The 16,755-nt window shown below is 44.9% G+C and overlaps 1 protein-coding gene across 2 annotated transcripts in view; it reads left to right on the forward strand.

Annotated features, from left to right (window-relative positions):
- Positions 1-15,741, forward strand: part of rhbdl1 (rhomboid, veinlet-like 1 (Drosophila)) — a 40,466-nt gene extending 24,725 nt beyond the window's left edge. For both annotated transcript variants that reach the window (XM_070990556.1, XM_070990555.1), the window contains 3 exons: positions 8,507-8,607; positions 10,490-10,550; positions 11,944-15,741. In XM_070990556.1, coding sequence (XP_070846657.1) covers positions 8,507-8,607; positions 10,490-10,550; positions 11,944-12,215 — 434 coding nt within the window. In that variant the 3' untranslated portion in view covers positions 12,216-15,741. The remainder of the gene's footprint in view (positions 1-8,506; positions 8,608-10,489; positions 10,551-11,943) is intronic.
- Positions 15,742-16,755: the final 1,014 nt, after the last annotated feature.

Consider the following 16,755-nt stretch of genomic DNA (forward strand, 5'->3'; position numbering starts at 1 on the left):
TCTTACGGCGTAAACAACTTAACCGTATTTGGACGTAGACTCACTAATCTTTAAATTTCGTCTCTTTGCCTCTTCAGTTATGGCTCTGCCTGTATGCCCACACACACACACACACACACACACACACACACACACACACACACACTCCCAGATCTGATATGATTATGCCTTTCCACCAACGGTTGGTGCTGTGCTGAGCGGTCTCCTCTCAGCAGCTCTGAGGATATGACTTGTGGAGAATATTGATTTTTCCTGATGCCCCCTGGGCTCCGAGGGAGCATAAATATTATCATATTTTTCCCCATGTGGCAAATTTGGACAGGGCAGGAAAGTGTTAGAATAAACAGAATCAATCTCTAAGGAGAGTAAGGGTAAGGTGTGTTTACAGTGGCCATGTTGGCACACAGTGAAACTGATGAATTGAATCCAAGCCAGAGCTCGGCATTGTTGGCTCTGGTGCTGTTTTTTTTTTCCTCTCTTTTGTTTTGTTTTGGACAAGAGAGGTCCTGATTTATGTTGTGTTTTGACTATGGATGAATGTCTCCCCCGTTGAAGTTGTTAGCCTAATGATCTGATTTGCCTGCAGCGCTGAGGCGCAGGTGAGTGGTGTTTTGGCGCTTTGAGGATGCTGACAGTTCGGATGCTCGACGCTGCAGATAAGCGAAACTTCACATCATCTGAGGGGCTTCTTCCCGCCCACCGACGCTCCACCAGGGCACGAGGAGACGGATGGTTTAGATGGATGTTAGATCAGATGAGGGCTGATTGCAAGTCATGCTGCTCCACTTAAAGGAAGGCATCAGCCACGGAGATGGTATTTCCCTTATCTCTCTCTCTCATCTCCTTCCCAGGTGGAAAATATCTTTAATAGAGCTCCCCCAGTCTGACAGAACTATTATAGTTGAAATGAGGCTTTGAAACAGACGCCACTTTATTAAATGGCATTTGAAGCTATGAGCTTTTCAAATAGACTGTAAAGTAGACAAAAGACCATGTGACAGATGGTCTGCCTCCAGCTGAGTCATCCTGACATTTACTTATTTTTACTTCGGTCACCTGCAAAACTGTCTGCTCATATATCAAAACCAAAATAAGTCACCTTCCGAAATCTAATAATATCCCCCCTTTGTAGCGCGTGAAGCAAGCACAGAAACAATGACTCGATGAGTCTGTTGCTACAGAATTAATTTTTTTGAAAATCATTACGTTATTCATCCATCCATCCATTTTCTATTCCGCCTTCGGGGTTGCAGGGGGGCTGGAGCCCATCCCAGCTTCAATGGGCGAGAGGCGGGGTACACACTGAGCCGGTCGCCAGTTGATTGCAGGGCAACAGACAAGACAAACAAACATTCACGCTCACACTCACACCTACGGACAATTTTAGACTCACCAATTAACCTAATGAGCATGTTTTTGGTCTGTGGGAGGAAGCCGAAGTGCCCGGAGAGAACCCACGCATGCACGGGAAGAACATGCAAACTTCACACAGAAAGGCCCCGCCCGACCCGGGGATCGAACCAGCTGTGCTGTGAGGCACGCGAACTACCTGCTGTGCCACTGTGTCGCCTATCAGTACGTTATTTAAGAAAAATATGAAACATTTGCTGTTTCTGTTTTGTCATTGCTGAGGATTTCCTGCTTTTGTCTCAGTTATATTAATGTGGATCTTTGGGTTTCAGATATTCCCGTGCATGCGTGAGTTCTCTCCGGGCACTCCGGCTTCCTCCCACAGACCAAAAATATGCTCATTAGGTTAATTGGTGACTCTGAAATTGCCCGTAGGTGTGAGTGTGAGCGTGAATGGTTGTTTGTCTATATATGTTGCCCTGCGATTGGCTGGCGACCGGTTCAGGGCCTCTCGCCCGTTGACAGCTGGGATAGGCTCCAGCCCCTCGCAACCCTGGAAATTAATGGATGGATGGATGGATGGATGGATGGATGGATGGATGGATGGATGGATGGATGGATGGATGGATGGATGGATGGATGGGTGGGTGGGTTTCGGACAGACAAAAATGACAGACAGCTATCGAATATCAATATCTCCCTCAAAAATCCAGCATTGATCAGGACCTGAGTTGTTTTCTTGTAATTCAGCAGCAGAATATTTAACACAGAGAAAAAACCCTGAAGCTGTGATCGCACGGTTGCTCTCTGAGTTCGTCTGCTGTGTCGCCGTTCCTCATGCACTCACTCTCACACTCTTTCCATCGGTCTCTCTCTCTTCTTATTTGTGCTTAGTAAATAAATCTGATCAGGCATTTCCCCAGTTTATTAGCCAACAGAGGCAGCCCTGTGACTGCAGGAGTGCTGACTACAGCACATCTCTGTGCAGGGCCACAAGATTTAACACATACAGGATAGATCTGTCTGAGGCAAGCGTGCACAAATAGAGCAACCCGACCCTAAAAGGCAACAATCCTGCAGTATCAACAGGGAAAGCTTTCCCTTACTGATGCTGTCCTGAGAGTTTTCTATTGAAAGATTTTACCTTTTTATGAAAATGGGCAGTTTCAGTCCTAAAACATTTGTCTGGCAAATTCCTACATGTCTCATAATGAAGCATGGCAAAATAAATGTGTGTGGTCTGAGTGCTGCATAGCTCAAACCAATAGATGAATAAATGAATGAAAGCACAATGCTGGGTTGCCATATTTGCTTGTACCCAATACTGACTGAATCACCTGAATAAACAAACACGCATTGTCCTTTAATTGTCCTCTCCTGAGTCATTTATCAGCTGACCAACAAAGAAATGCAGCTGAATGCATATTAATGTTCTCAGACATCCGTTAGGTTCCCAGAAAACACCAATATTTTCATGTTAACAAAGGTCAGATGACCATGTGTAACGAGACGTGGGACGCTCACAGTGACGAACCTGCAGAGAAATATCACCTGACTCTGCAGGTCCCCTCAGCTGTGCGGGGCTGTAGAGCATCTTTCATGTCATTGTTTTGGTTTTCCAACCTGCAATTTGGGTTCAGTCTCACTCCTCTCATCAGTGTCATTTACGGACACAGTGGGTGGAAAAGCTCCTACCTGTACAGCACCAAACAACAGACAAAGTTTGTAGTTTACTGGTGAACATAGTGGAGCATTTAGCAGCCAAAGCTTGAGATCTGTCCCTTGAGAACTGATGAAAACCAAACAGAGCTAAAAAGAGAGGGAATATTTGATTTACATTCGCCTGAAGCCCATCTCCAAATGAATAATGTTTTTCTGTGTCCGCTAGATGTGTAAATAGTCAACTGCTCTAACGTTCGCCGTATCGACTTTACAAGCTGGGTGAAGACGTATTACATATTCAAAGGCACATTACGAATATAAGAAACATGCGGCAAAGAATACTATTGATATATATTTTGGATAGACAGCATGCGCTAAGCTGAACTAATATATTCACTCTTAAGTCCTGTCCCGTCTGTTTAGATATTTTTAAACGTCTGTTCACCAAACCTGCACCAGCCACATATACACAGCATATAGTCAGCCAGTAATCACAGTCAGTACCTACCCACTCATGCAAACTCTAGAAAGCAGACAGTGAAAAGTGTCTGGTTTGAAAGTGTTTGTGCAGAGGCATATTTTCCAGAGATTAGAGGATATTTTTTTTTTATTGCAACAGTTACTGTGCTCTGGTGCAGCCTCCGCTGGAGAAGCTACAGAGAGGCGCAGCCTCAGGCACTGTCAAACCCTGGCCTTGGATCAGCTTACCATCCCTTGTTTGCACCTTATTCTGGGGAGACTGAAAAATACAAAGTTGACCCATAGCTTAAGGGCAGCCTCAAGTAACACTGTGTAGCACTGGTGTAGCAAGTATGGTTTGACAGAGGCTCAGCTACACTGGGGATTATACTGCGGTAGATGGAGTATAGTCCTGAGTGTGTAGTTGACTTTTACTCTATACAAAGTACATCATTTTTACTGTCTACACTGCAGTGCACTTGTGGATGTTGCAAGCTCACAAAAAGATTTGAGGATATTGATGATGACTTCAGGATGCTAACAATAAATAATCTGTCCGTGAGATGGAATGTGTCAAGTTGGCGCTGAAATAATCGCACACCTCACGTCTCAGCTCCTGCTGACTGCGAGAATCCTAAATCTTAAATCCCCCTAAGCAGGAGAGCCCACATGACAGGCCTGTTTAATATTCATACTGTATTTGGGAGCCTCTCGCCAAAGCGCAGCGAGCAGGAGGAGAGAGCGGTTTGTTTCCTCCCCGTGGAGCTCGACTCTTCCTCTGAGCCGCAGGTCTCAGGTTGTCTTCTCCTATTCACCCGCAGATGGTGGTGTCACATCCCTGACAAGTGACTCCTGTGAAGAGGTGGATTTCAGAGATCACCACCCTTAAAGCAGAAAATCAACATGTTTATATTAACAATGGATCAAGTTACTGTGTGTAATGTGAAGGGAGTCGCAGGCAGAGATGAACCCACAGAGGTTATCCCTGGAGCCTGCAGTCCTCTGCTTTAACTTCACTCCCACCGCTCTCGTCGCTCACATTCAGCGGTTTTCAGCGACGAAGCTCTGAAAACTCACTCCATAAAGAAAGCCAAACAAATACAGCTGAAGTTAGCAACTAGCTACTGAAGATAGTGGAGCATTTAGCAGCTAAAGAGCCAGATATTTCCCTCGGGAGTTGGCAGAGAGGGAGACAGAGCGAAAAAGAGAGTGAATATCGGATTTAATTCACCAGGAGGCCAAAAACACAGCTCCATGATGAATGCTAATGTTGTTTCTCGTTTGCTGGATATGTAAACGGGCAAAAAAGTAGGAGCAAAAAAACGTTGATATTGATATTGTTTTGCTAAAGCAGTGAAATAAGTTATTAAAATCACATCACTTAATTGTATGGAATGTTTAAGAGCATTAAAAGATAGAATTTAACTAAAATCACAGCATTACCAAAGCTAAAACTCCAGTTGATATCTCTCATGTCATTCTATCAATATTTCATTAATATATCCCCCGGCGGCTCTGCTGCACTGGAGCCACAAATGAGCTGCAAAAAAATTGTGAAGCTCCGGAAAAGACTAAAAGAGAAATTCAGATGTTGACGCTGCTGAAGTTGCTCCACTTCAATTTTTCCGTTACTTTGAAGAGATCAGAGACCACATGCTGTACGCTGCAGTGTGTAATTGCAATTTTGTGGAACTACTAAAAATGGGGCGCCGTGAATCTCCTCAAATCTTTAGCTGAAGTGCCAACCTTCATATGCCCCATAAATCCACGTTGGATAGCCCATAGGTGTCAGAGCGAGGACAGATGAATGAGTCAGGAACGCGCTCTGATTACCATCTGTCTTTCCATGATCGTCACTGGCACTGCGGGCTGACAAGGCGTTCTTTAAGACCATGTTTACTCTGTGCAGTCCCACAGCGCGCGCACGCACAGAATATGAATGTTACAACATGCATTATAGATCTGAGATCACAACTCCAGCAAACCCCAACTGTGATTAAAAAGAGGCTGTTTTGTTTTATCAGCCCTCTCTGCTTCCCTTATCAGCTCATTTGCATAATTAACAGTGTCTGACGCTGTCCTCGCAAGCGACTGCCACTGTGATTTCTCCTGCTTGGAGTTGTGGCCTACTTCATAGTCACTGCAAGCCTGAATGCAGCAGCAGGTGCACTGTAAAGCATTCAGGATTATACCTTCAGATACATTTAAACAGTTTGACATGGTTAAAGGCAGCCGCTGACTGCATTACACTGCATTTATTGTGGCATATTTCTGTTGTTAACTGGCCAAACATCACACTGAGATACTCCCTGAGCTACAATGGAAGTCCAGTCAAATTAAAGCTCATCGCACAGCTCCTCTCCTGTGTACCATGCAACATTCACCGAATATTTCCAGCAATCTTGCCTGTTCTATTTCCAAAATAGAAAGTGTACAATACTTCAAAATCTTTTCAAAATGCTCTTTAGCAACTGTAAAGCTTTCATTTTAACCCCTCCAATGCTAAATAGGTTCAATTTTTCAATGCAAAGCAGCAAATTCTGTGTTTTATGAGCTTAAAACATAATATTCTCAATCTCTTAATATTGATAAATAACCAGAGTCAGCTGCAGCTTTACCTTGAAATTGAGTTATTTCTCAGTGTTTATTCAACCTTTTTATCCATCACTGTGTTAAGATGAAAGATGGGTTAAATCAGCGTTTCTCAATTCCGGTCCTCGGGCCCCACTGCCCAGCATGTTTGACCCTACGTTTACACGTAGCAGGGTATTTTGGAAAATGGATATTTTGGCCCCTCCGTTTTCAAAAATAACATCATTTTCAAAAATGTAAGATGAATAAATATGCTGTCGAGCGTCATCATAACTATGCCAAACCTACGGGCGCGAGTGTAAACATAGGTCGCTCACATGACGTTAAGTATTTTCAGTCGCATGTTGTGACGTTTCAGAACCTAAAACGCTGTTTAACCCTGTTTACAGGCCGACACGTAACCGGCGTTTTCAGAAATCTCCACTTTGGCCAGAGTTTTTAAAAATGAACGTTTTCTGTGAAAAAAACTCCATTTGCGTGTAAACGAGAGACCAAACCGCATGAAAACACATGCGTTTTCCCTACGCGTAAACGTAGGCTTAGATGTTTCCTGCTCCAGCACACCTGATTCAAATGATCGGCTCGTCATCAAGCTCTGCAGCGGCCTGATAACGAGCCGCTCATTTGAATCAGGTGTGTCGGAGCAGGAAACATCTAAAACATGCAGGGCAGCGGGGCCTGAGGACCGGAATTGAGAAACACTGGGTTAAATACTTGACACATCATCTGCTTTTGTTGTCAGTCCCTGAACCTCAAAGAGCAACAGCGTCACTGACTTACCATTTTCCACTGACATTCAATATTCACACCTCATAAAAAACCTGCGCTGCTCCACCAAGAGAGGAATAAAGGTTTGAAACAGCCTTCTTCATGCAGATGCTTTGGTAGGTAGACGTCCACATAATGCAAATGTTTAATAGATTCTGAGTTATGACAGAAAACGCTTCGAAAGCTGCTCAGTCTCAAGAGTCAAGATATGCTTTTGGAAATTTTTCATCAGCGATTTTTGTCACCTACCACAGTGACGCCTCAGTAGCTGTTTATGCAAGCTGAGTTAATGCAGCCACAAGGCATGCTGGGTATCAGGCAGACCACTGTGCAATTTATATAAGTGGTGTAATACTTTGAAATGTTACTGCCAAGAAAACTTCACAAACAGACGTGGGAATGTTTTCCTACCGTTTAATACTCACTTTTTGTTTTCCGGGATCTTTCTGACAGATTGATGGTTAAAGACCCTTTTCACAGCTATCGTCCACCCACGCAGGTGTTTTCACTTTACCTGATCAGACCTTTTCTCGAGACTGCGTGGGCGAGCGCAGGCTGTGCCTGACTGACAGCTCCCTCACTCTCTCCTCGTGGTTTTTGCTGCACCTGTCAGGGCGGGACAGGTCGCAGAGTTATTGCGCTAATTATTCTGTAGAGTTTGGTGACATCGCGTAATTTCAAACGCAGCTCCGCCCAATCGCAGCCCGGCTAGAGGTCTCATTAGTCAGAGTAATTGAAAACACCTGTGTGCAGGGCGAGTGAGCGCTCACACCAGACAACTGCTGAAAGTGAGTTCATTTACAGTATCAGGAGTACATATGATGCAGGGATGTGGTTGTAAGTGTGCAGTCACTTTACAGCGTCATCATGCCTTCATCGCCGTCACAGCCGCCGCCATGCTTTTCACATCATAACTTTTTAAACAGCGCTTTTGGCTTCTGTCCATATCTACATATCCCAGATTACATTCGGCTCATGAATATAACACGAAACATCTTCAGAGCACACAAATTGGAAATTATCCTCTTCAGCGGGGTCCGCCTGTGTTCTCCTGGCCTCACTTTGATCAGAGATCATTCTGAGATGGACTTCTTTTAATTGAAGGAAAATCCAATTAGGAAATATTCCTTTTCCAGGTCTTTAGGATTTTAAAATAATTGCTCAGCTTCAAGTTTAGCAGACCGCTTCCGTGCAGGAAAAGCCGAAGCTGTGCACAACACGGAACACGTGTGTGTGTGTGTGTGTGTGTGTGTGTGTGTGTGTGTGTGTGTGTGTGTGTGTGTGTGTGTGTGTGTGTGTGTGTGTGTGTGTGTGTGTGTGTGTGTTTGAGTGTGTGCGCTGTAGATGTAACATGAAAGGGCATGTGAAGGTCAGCTGATGTAGCACAGTCGCTGTGAACAAAGGGGATTTTTACTCAGAGATATTTCAAAAATGCTCTGAGGAAGGTGACTTGTGCTGCTGCGTGATGAGTAATCTGACTCTCCCTTTGTTTTTCCCCTCTGCTCTAAAATGCTGTCTTTTGCTCTCTCTCTCTTCCTAACACACACACACACACACACACACACACACACACACACACACACACACACACACTCTCTCCTCCCTGCAATGCGTGCTCTCCCTCTCTAACGTCTACACCCCTAATCTCTGTCTCTCTCTCTCTGTGTCTCTGCAGGCTCGCTGACGGTGTCCATCACCGACATGCGCGCTCCAGTTGTGGGGGGCTCCGGGGGGGTCTACGCTCTGTGCTCAGCGCATCTGGCCAACGTCGTCATGGTAACTGCCATCATCATCACCATCGCCTCCATTGTTACGTCTCAAAGCGGTTTTCAATAGACGAAATGTCAGCGCCGTCCACATGGCGCGAGACCCAGCCGCCGCACACTCCCACTGGCGCGTGTTAGTTGGATGACAGCGGTGTGATAAATAGTTTTTATTGCCCAGCAGTTTTGGGAAAAGTCTCATTGAATATTCCCCCGTGAGCTCTTCGGAGAAGCTCTAGCTAAACGTTGCTGATGAGTAGCGTACCCCAAAGGCTTCCTGCAGCATCCCACCGGAACCAAAATCAGTTGTTTTTCGCCGCTCTCGTCATTTGTGTCAATGAATCTGACGCGGACTGCCGTTTCAGACACTTCCATCAATTATTCAGACCGTGTTTATTTGTGTCCACTGAAAAACAAGAGATAAAAAAAGCAGTGAATTCCCTTGAGAGCCCCCTCCCGTGTTTATTTGTGTCACAAGGTTTACGTGTGAGATGCCTTCAAGGTACTCTTCAGCTCTCGAGGCGGTGTTCCATCTGACGAATGGCTAATGTTGCTGTTCGCTGTGGGCAGGGGAGATGCCTGCAGGGATAGAAATCAAAGCGCACTGGCGGGCCCGAAGCGAAGGCTCTGTAACTGTAACTGCGTGCTTGCGGAAGCTAACAGACAGTTTATTTGGCCTGTTATGCTCGATGCCTGTTTGTTGTTGGGAAATCCTTCAAGGCACGTCTTAGTTCTGCTCTGATGGGGTTTTTTTTTCTACTCTGTGGCTTTGAAGGAAATCTCAAAACCTCGTCCGGTCTCGACCCACTAAATTCCTTGGCCATCTGCCATTAAGCATCATCATCTGTCTCGCTCAACAGACATTTTAAGGTTCAGTGAAGTCTCAAGCACGGCCGTGGACGTGACTCCCCGGAAGTCGAGCAGCTGTCAGAGTACATCTTGGAGCCATGTAGCACACAAATTCAACTTTTGACACTTAAATCTCAAATCGTCTTTTTTTTTGAAATTCGTTATATTTTTAAAGAAAAAAGAGCTCTTGCTTTTTCTTTTTTTGAGTCTTCCGAACAGTAAGCGCTCTTCCCTTAAGTCTCTGAATGATCCTCAGCGCCTGACATGCACGTCAGATTCCTTCAGCAATTCTCCATTTCACTGTCAGCAGTGTGATAAACAAGATCTGTAGCAGGCTGAATGGATTGGCTGTCCTCCGCTTAAAGATTGTGAGAGCGGAGGCTGGTCAGAGCCTCCCCGTCAGAGAGCGGCGACGCCACATCACACCCACCTGAGACCTTCTCCTCTGCACTTGACCTCCATCTTAATCATTTATTTGTCGACATATCGTGACATTATGGGCACTGCCACTCCAACCTATGGCCACGGCAGGTTCTATTTATACTTGCCCCCCCCCCCGTCTTTAATTTTGCATGGCGCCCACCATTTCTTTTTCTGCTGAGAAAACAGGAGAAAACACTGGCCCTGGGTCAGTCATATTCCCACAGGCAGGAACTTAGGGAAGGATGCGATGGTGCAGTTTTTCATCCCGGAGAGTAAATGTGTTAGTCTAAGTCAGGATGCCGTTGTTATTTTCCCCCAGAGAATCAAAATGGCCATTCATTGGCTCGTTTTCCCCCTTCTGTTAAATTATCTCAGCCCTAATTAATAGAGTGCCACTGGGTTGGAACCAGTGAGTGAAGAGCAGCCAGGTGTATAATGGCTCCTGTGTGTGGTGTAAGCGCTGCCTCCTGTCTCATAAGATATGGATTATCTTTCTTTCAGGTCCAAATGTGAGGATGGAAACTGAGGCCTTTCTTCACAGACGGCTCACATGCGTGTGTCTGTCGTGGTTGTGGGTGTCGTGATTGTTTGTGCTGACCAGACATTTTGGCTCTGTGTTGCAGAACTGGGCTGGGATGCGCTGTCCATACAAGCTGCTCCGCATGATACTGGCGCTGGTTTGCAGTAAGTTGTCCAGATTTACTCTCCAAGCCCTGCACTTTTCTTCCCACTGTTGCTGCTTATGTTGAATTTATGGTGAAATCATTAGGTAGGGAGTGTTTACAGCCTCATCATTTTCAGCATGTTAAGTGTCCACGCGCCTTCATCATCAGACTTGTTACTCAAACCATTTTTTGTGAGAGTGAGAGGCTCCATGATTGGACATGTTGCTTTGTTTTCGAAGCTTTTGAGTCATACTACTTGTCCTTTTTCTCCACACGAGGGCCGATACACTGCGACTTTCATTAGTGAGCAATATGTTCCCTCCATCTGTCCCGAGCCTGCCGCCCCCAAACTGAGAGAGCAGCGCGTCTCTGCTGGGATGTGATATTTCTCCTCTGTGTTTTACAAACAGGGAGTGCAGCATTTCAAAATAAAATGTGACACGTTGTTTGTGTGAGATACTGTGAAGACTGAATTAACATTTGCTCTGGTTTTATGGAGTATTTATTCGGCTCTGGAGGAGCAGCAGCAAACAACAGCAAATAACATTTGGAAGCAATTTTTAGAATAAAGATCCATTTAAATCCTCCTGTGACCTTTCTTTGCCAGCAGAAGTAGACTTTGATAAAACACTTTACTACAATACACTGTATAGCTCATCTTTAGGCATTGGCATAAAGTCAACTGCAGTCCTAGGCTGTGTGCTTTATTCGTGGAAAAGTGAGTAAAACAAATGACTCCATTCTTACAAGGATTATGAAATGTGTTCGGAGTATAAATGAGAACCTGTAAGTCATTGGAAAGCCAAATAAACTCAAGTAAAAGTTGTAGACGAGAGGAAGAGGAAGCGTTTCGTGTATATCTTTATGATGGGGTTTTATCATTGGACCACCCAAATGTATGAAATGTACACAATATATAGAGGCAGGCAACAAATAGAAATCTTACTCAGACCACAGGATGTGTAATTGACGCTATAAAAACAACTTTATGTACTTACATACTGCGTGCACACCTTATAGTTGTTGGACACGATGTAGAACACAGGCAACGCGAGTAAACATGCACAAACAAAACTAGATTAGGAGCTCATGAGTCTATTCCCTGAGTGCATGATGGGAGCCTTCCCTTAACACCTACCTCATTTGTTTTCATCATATGATCAGTCAGCCAATCATATTAGTTCTCATCATGGTTTCACTTCTCCTCATACTCTGCTTTTTTGCTTTCCGGCAGAGAGAAAGATGAGAAGATGACTGTTTGCAAACTTGTATGTTAAATAAAAGGCTACAGCCAGCAGACGGTTAGCTTAGCTTAGCTTAGCTTAGCTTAGCTTAGCTTAGCACAGAGTGTGATTTCCTCACAGCTCCGGTCACGAGCAGAGACTGAAGGGAACGTCTTCTGTCCTCCACAGTGAGCTCGGAGGTGGGTCGCGCAGTCTGGCTCCGCTTCTCGCCGCCGCTGCCCTCCTCGGGGCCCCAGCCCAGCTTCATGGCGCACCTGTCGGGGGCTGTGGTCGGTATCAGCATGGGGCTGCTGATCCTGCGCAGCTACGAGGAGAGCCTGCAGAAACAGTGCTCCTGGTGGGTCATTGTCTTCTCCTTCATCACCTTCCTCCTCTTCGCCATCTTCTGGAACATCTTTGCATACGAGCTGCTGGGGGTGCAGATACCACCTCCTCCCTGATGAAGGCCCCCCCCGCCCCCCTGTCCCTCTCCAGGCCCTCCTCCACATACACACTGACTCCAACCCTGCTCCAAACAAAGGCTCCCCTTTGACCACAGTTAACTTCCCCAATTCCCCTCAAGTTAGACCCAAGCGAAATGATATGAGATCATTCGAAACTAAAAATCGACCAAGAATCCTTTTTTACAGATACTTTGCAAATCAAAGAAAATATGTCTCTTTTATTAAAGAGGGATTACAGTAGCAACAAGTACAGGTGAAAGCTCCTCAGATCCATTTTGAGGAGCATCATATCTTTTTATATATATGTTGAAATGTCATCCACATTACCAGCACGAACCTTTCAGTGAGCATTTAGCCGCTGCGCTCTTTGTTTCAAAGGCTTTTTGAAAGGCCGTTTCATCAGCCGTTTCTTTTGAGAGCATCTTTCATACGTGTAAAAGCCTCAAGTAAGATGAATCTCAGTTCATGACGCCTGCCTCTGGTGAGAGGGAATTAAAAGGAGGAAAACAGTAAGAGAATGTAGCGTGGCGGCGACAATGCTGACAAAACGCTGAGCAAAACGTTCTGTCTTTGGTAAAGTTCAGGATTGGCTGCAGCGGCACCCTTTCAGCGAACAGGGTGTCAGTGTTTTGCTTGAGCAGAGTAGACGCCTGACTCCGAGTCCTTTTGTATCTGCCACACATCAGAGCCAGAGGAGAAGATTTAAAGAGCATGTTTATTTCTACGGGCAGCAATTAAAAAAACAAACAAACACAGAAGCACCAATGATTTTTGTTATTTCACAGCCCTGCTTAATCTCGCAGGGGTCACTGTGGCTTTTTGCAAAATTGCTGGCACACTAACAGAAAAACAAAAAAACAACAACTTTTTCTTCAAATTGAGCTGCTAAGTAGATGATAAAACATCATTCAAAATGATTTGCCCACGAGTGCAAATGGATACAAAGCCTAACCCAGAGCAGGTGCAGGAAGAGCGCGTTTCGAATGGAGGCATCGCTGTCACCTTCACGTCATGGGGTCTTTCAAAGTAAAACAACACCAGTTTTTTTTTTCTATATTATTTCCATGACATTATACCTACACTGTGGATACAGACACATAGTTCACACAACATGGACAAGGCGTGAAAGATGGGAAACGAGAGTGACGAGGCGACAGCGGAGGAGAGAAAAAAGACGTGGATGAGAGAGTTTCCTGGATGGTCGTCCCTGAGGCGAGTGAACTCCTCCTGCTGCTGCCGCCGCGTCGAACGATGCCCACCAACTTGCTAGGCGCACCATGTAAAATATGCCATGTCATGCTCTGTGGCTCCCGGCGAGACAAGCACACGCACACACGCACACACACACACATTTCTCCTCTTTGTCTTTGAGAGCAGCTGTAGTTTAACGTGGACGAACCCGAAGAGAAGACGAACACACACACACACACACACGCGCACACACGCACACACTGGCCTCTGCCTGTTCTCGCTCTGACAGACTGAACTGGGGAGGGCGTGGATGTGTCATCACCTGACCTCTGACCTTCGTGTCCCAGAGGGCATTGGGGTCTCTCTGTCAGGCCCAGTCTATACCTCAGTTTCTCATTCTTAGGGACTGTATACTTTTGTAAAGGAATGTACCTATACAGAAAAAAAAGAGTGTTATTAAGTTGTCCCCGTTTTTCATTTGATAGTGGATGTGTATATTGTATGTTCATAACCAAGAGTATATTTATTTGTATTTTTCCCCCATTGAAGGGGAAAAGAGAAAAGTTTCAAATGGTGCAAAATTAATGCTATGATTGTTGTTCTGAAAACTCCTGTATGGCTTTGATCCTCTGAAAAATAGTCTATGAGGCAGAATCCCCTGGTTTGTTCGATGACCGCCGGCGACTCAAGCTCACTTGGTTTTATAAATCTTTAGTGCTTTACAAAATAAGCCATAGAAAGAACTAATCCGAGAGGGCAAAAGCAGAGACGTTGGCTGATTGGTAGCATCAGTGAAACTATTTTATTTTTTATTTTTTTGTGCGTGTGTTTCGGCTTTGTGAATATTCGACAGGTGAGGTGAAAGAAGACAAACTGTGCAAGTACAAGCCTGTGAAACTCTGGACTGTTTGCTGTATTTTCCTGTAGCCGGACTCATTTCTTCAGCTTCCTTTTCGTGGATGCAGCTTCATTTTTGCAAGTGCCCACATCTCCAAACGGTCCCCCGCAGTGGGCAGACGCCTCGCTGCAGCTCCTCTCTCGCAAATAACAAATTATGGACGGGGCTTCTGTCATACATTATCTGCAGAGTGGTTCAAGCTTTTCGGAAAGCTGAGGCGAGGATAGCAATTACATTTACTCATGCTACGTTCCATTTTTCAGTCTTTCAATCAATAATTCATTTGACTGTCCACTGGCTGCCTGGGGAAAAAAAAAAAATTATGCATTTGCCAATTTTGATAGTTGGTCATAAATACAGTCCTCAGCATTCGCTTCCACATGAAACTGTCAGTGGTAACAGAAGACTCCGTGTTAAATGAGGGAATCTGTATGAAATAGCCAGAATAAGCCATTTTCAGATGCATAAAAAAAAGATCAGCCAATACATGGTAGTAATGGATCCGTGATGGAAACTCTTGTGTATACTAGGAAATATTATTGCTTGGGATAGCAAAGATACATTGATGAATAATGCATACATACCCTGTTAGCCTATAATGAAGATAAAGAGGATGCCTGAGAGGAGGTTAATGTGCCTCTTTAACTTAAGATTCATAGGAACCCAGAAGGGTTGTAAAAAGGGCTAGTAAATGGCTATGTTTTTGTAGAACACATTAACTGTGAATATTACCCCTCCTGGAAGTACATGCAGGACTAAAATCGAAGGCTTGTGAATTCTTGTTCCCTGTGAAACTTCCAAGAAAAAAAAGGAAAAAAAAAAAGCTACTCGCTTGTTTTCTTCTCATGCGAAGTGAAATGTCCAGTGTTTGATTTATTTATGCAAGTATATAAGTCTCTTCTTCTACTGGGGGGGGTCTGCAAGCCAAATCTCCTGGCCCCTGATCCTGAGGCGGCACACCTCCTGAAAAGTCATCCCCCTGTCTGATAAAACGCCTCTCCTGCGCTCAGACAGCTGCACATCTGAAAGGAGAGCAGTGATAGAGGCCCTGGTTGGTTCGGTTGAGGGATGCGAGGGACGGCGCTCTTCAAAAACCTCAGCAGGGCTGGAAAGCAGCAGCGTTCATGCTTTCCCATCCTGCCGTGCTCATGTCACAACACCGGTGTCAGGATGATGCATGGCTGTTGCGAGGATACACCAGAGCCCAAAGCCAGGCCGCAAACAGGATATCTTCCTTTAATAAGTGGATCTGACAGGCTGCATGATGTTAATTTAATTGCCGTCTTGGAGTGACATATTTGTTTTCAGCGGTGTGAGGAAGGCGCGGGTGACGGATGACCTATAACATTCATAGTCAGCCGCCTCATTCGTACACGGGCCCTTGTTGATGTGACTGCAACATAAGTGCTGTTGATTTCTGTGCTCGTCTGATTCAAAAAAAAAAAAAAAGCAGCATACTTGACATTTCTTATTTCCTGCATTTTGTCTTAAGTGGTCTTTTTTTTGGCATTTATTATAATGTAGTTAACGGACATGTTGGCGTGTGCCATATTCTCTACTGCCATAATCATTCTGTGATGCTTTTTTACCTCCCTATGCCAATCCATTGTGCTGTTATGCCCAATGCCTTGTTATAGTATATAAACCCAAGACTGAGCACCGGGCAGAAAGGCTGCTTTGCTCTTAGCTGTATGGTATATTCTACACGATCAGGCACAGGATCCACGAGAGAAAGAAGCCGCAGTGCAAACAAGTGAAGTTGTTAATATATCCAGTAGCTGCTCTGCACTGTTGCTTGCCAACAAGCCGGCCAGGTTGCCTTTTTTTAGTGTTTATTGCTACTTAGATATATCTGTGGTCTCGCTGCAGGACTGTGCAGGTAAAGCAGGCTACTGTAGCTCCAGAGATGGAACTCACTCTGGCACTCAAAACAGTCATTGGATGCTCACCAGTGCATACCTTTAAACTGGTCATGATGGAACCTGAAATGCTGGTTTAGGAGTTCCAGGGCCCCAAAAGTACACATATTTGGCTTGAGTTTGCAAATTATCCTGGATATTAATGTGTTAAAATGGTTAAAACAAGGTCTAAGGTTAATTAGGAGAACTGGCGGGGGCACAAAGCTACAGTTCAGGCTTAACATGCATCTGTGAATCCCAATGCTTGCAGGTTGTCATCGCTTATCAATTTATCCAGCTATCCATTGCGCTTAAAATTCAAAGTCTGCAGTATTATACGTTAAATGAGGAATGCTCTGGTTTTCAAGTGGATTCGTGAACACAGGTCTTTGCCTCCCAGAGCTATAAACAAGCATAAAGGAGTGTGTGTGACAGTATTCAGGGTTTCTCTCTGGAGATGAGGGTACGTCTTCTGGTGTGTAACAGAGAGCACTGCTAAAGGCTTCTCAGTTTCTAGCTTTGGTACAGATTCTTCTCGTGTTCACAAACC

This window comes from Chaetodon trifascialis, chromosome 21 (genome assembly GCF_039877785.1).
Source record: "Chaetodon trifascialis isolate fChaTrf1 chromosome 21, fChaTrf1.hap1, whole genome shotgun sequence".
NCBI classification, from domain to species: domain Eukaryota; kingdom Metazoa; phylum Chordata; class Actinopteri; order Chaetodontiformes; family Chaetodontidae; genus Chaetodon; species Chaetodon trifascialis.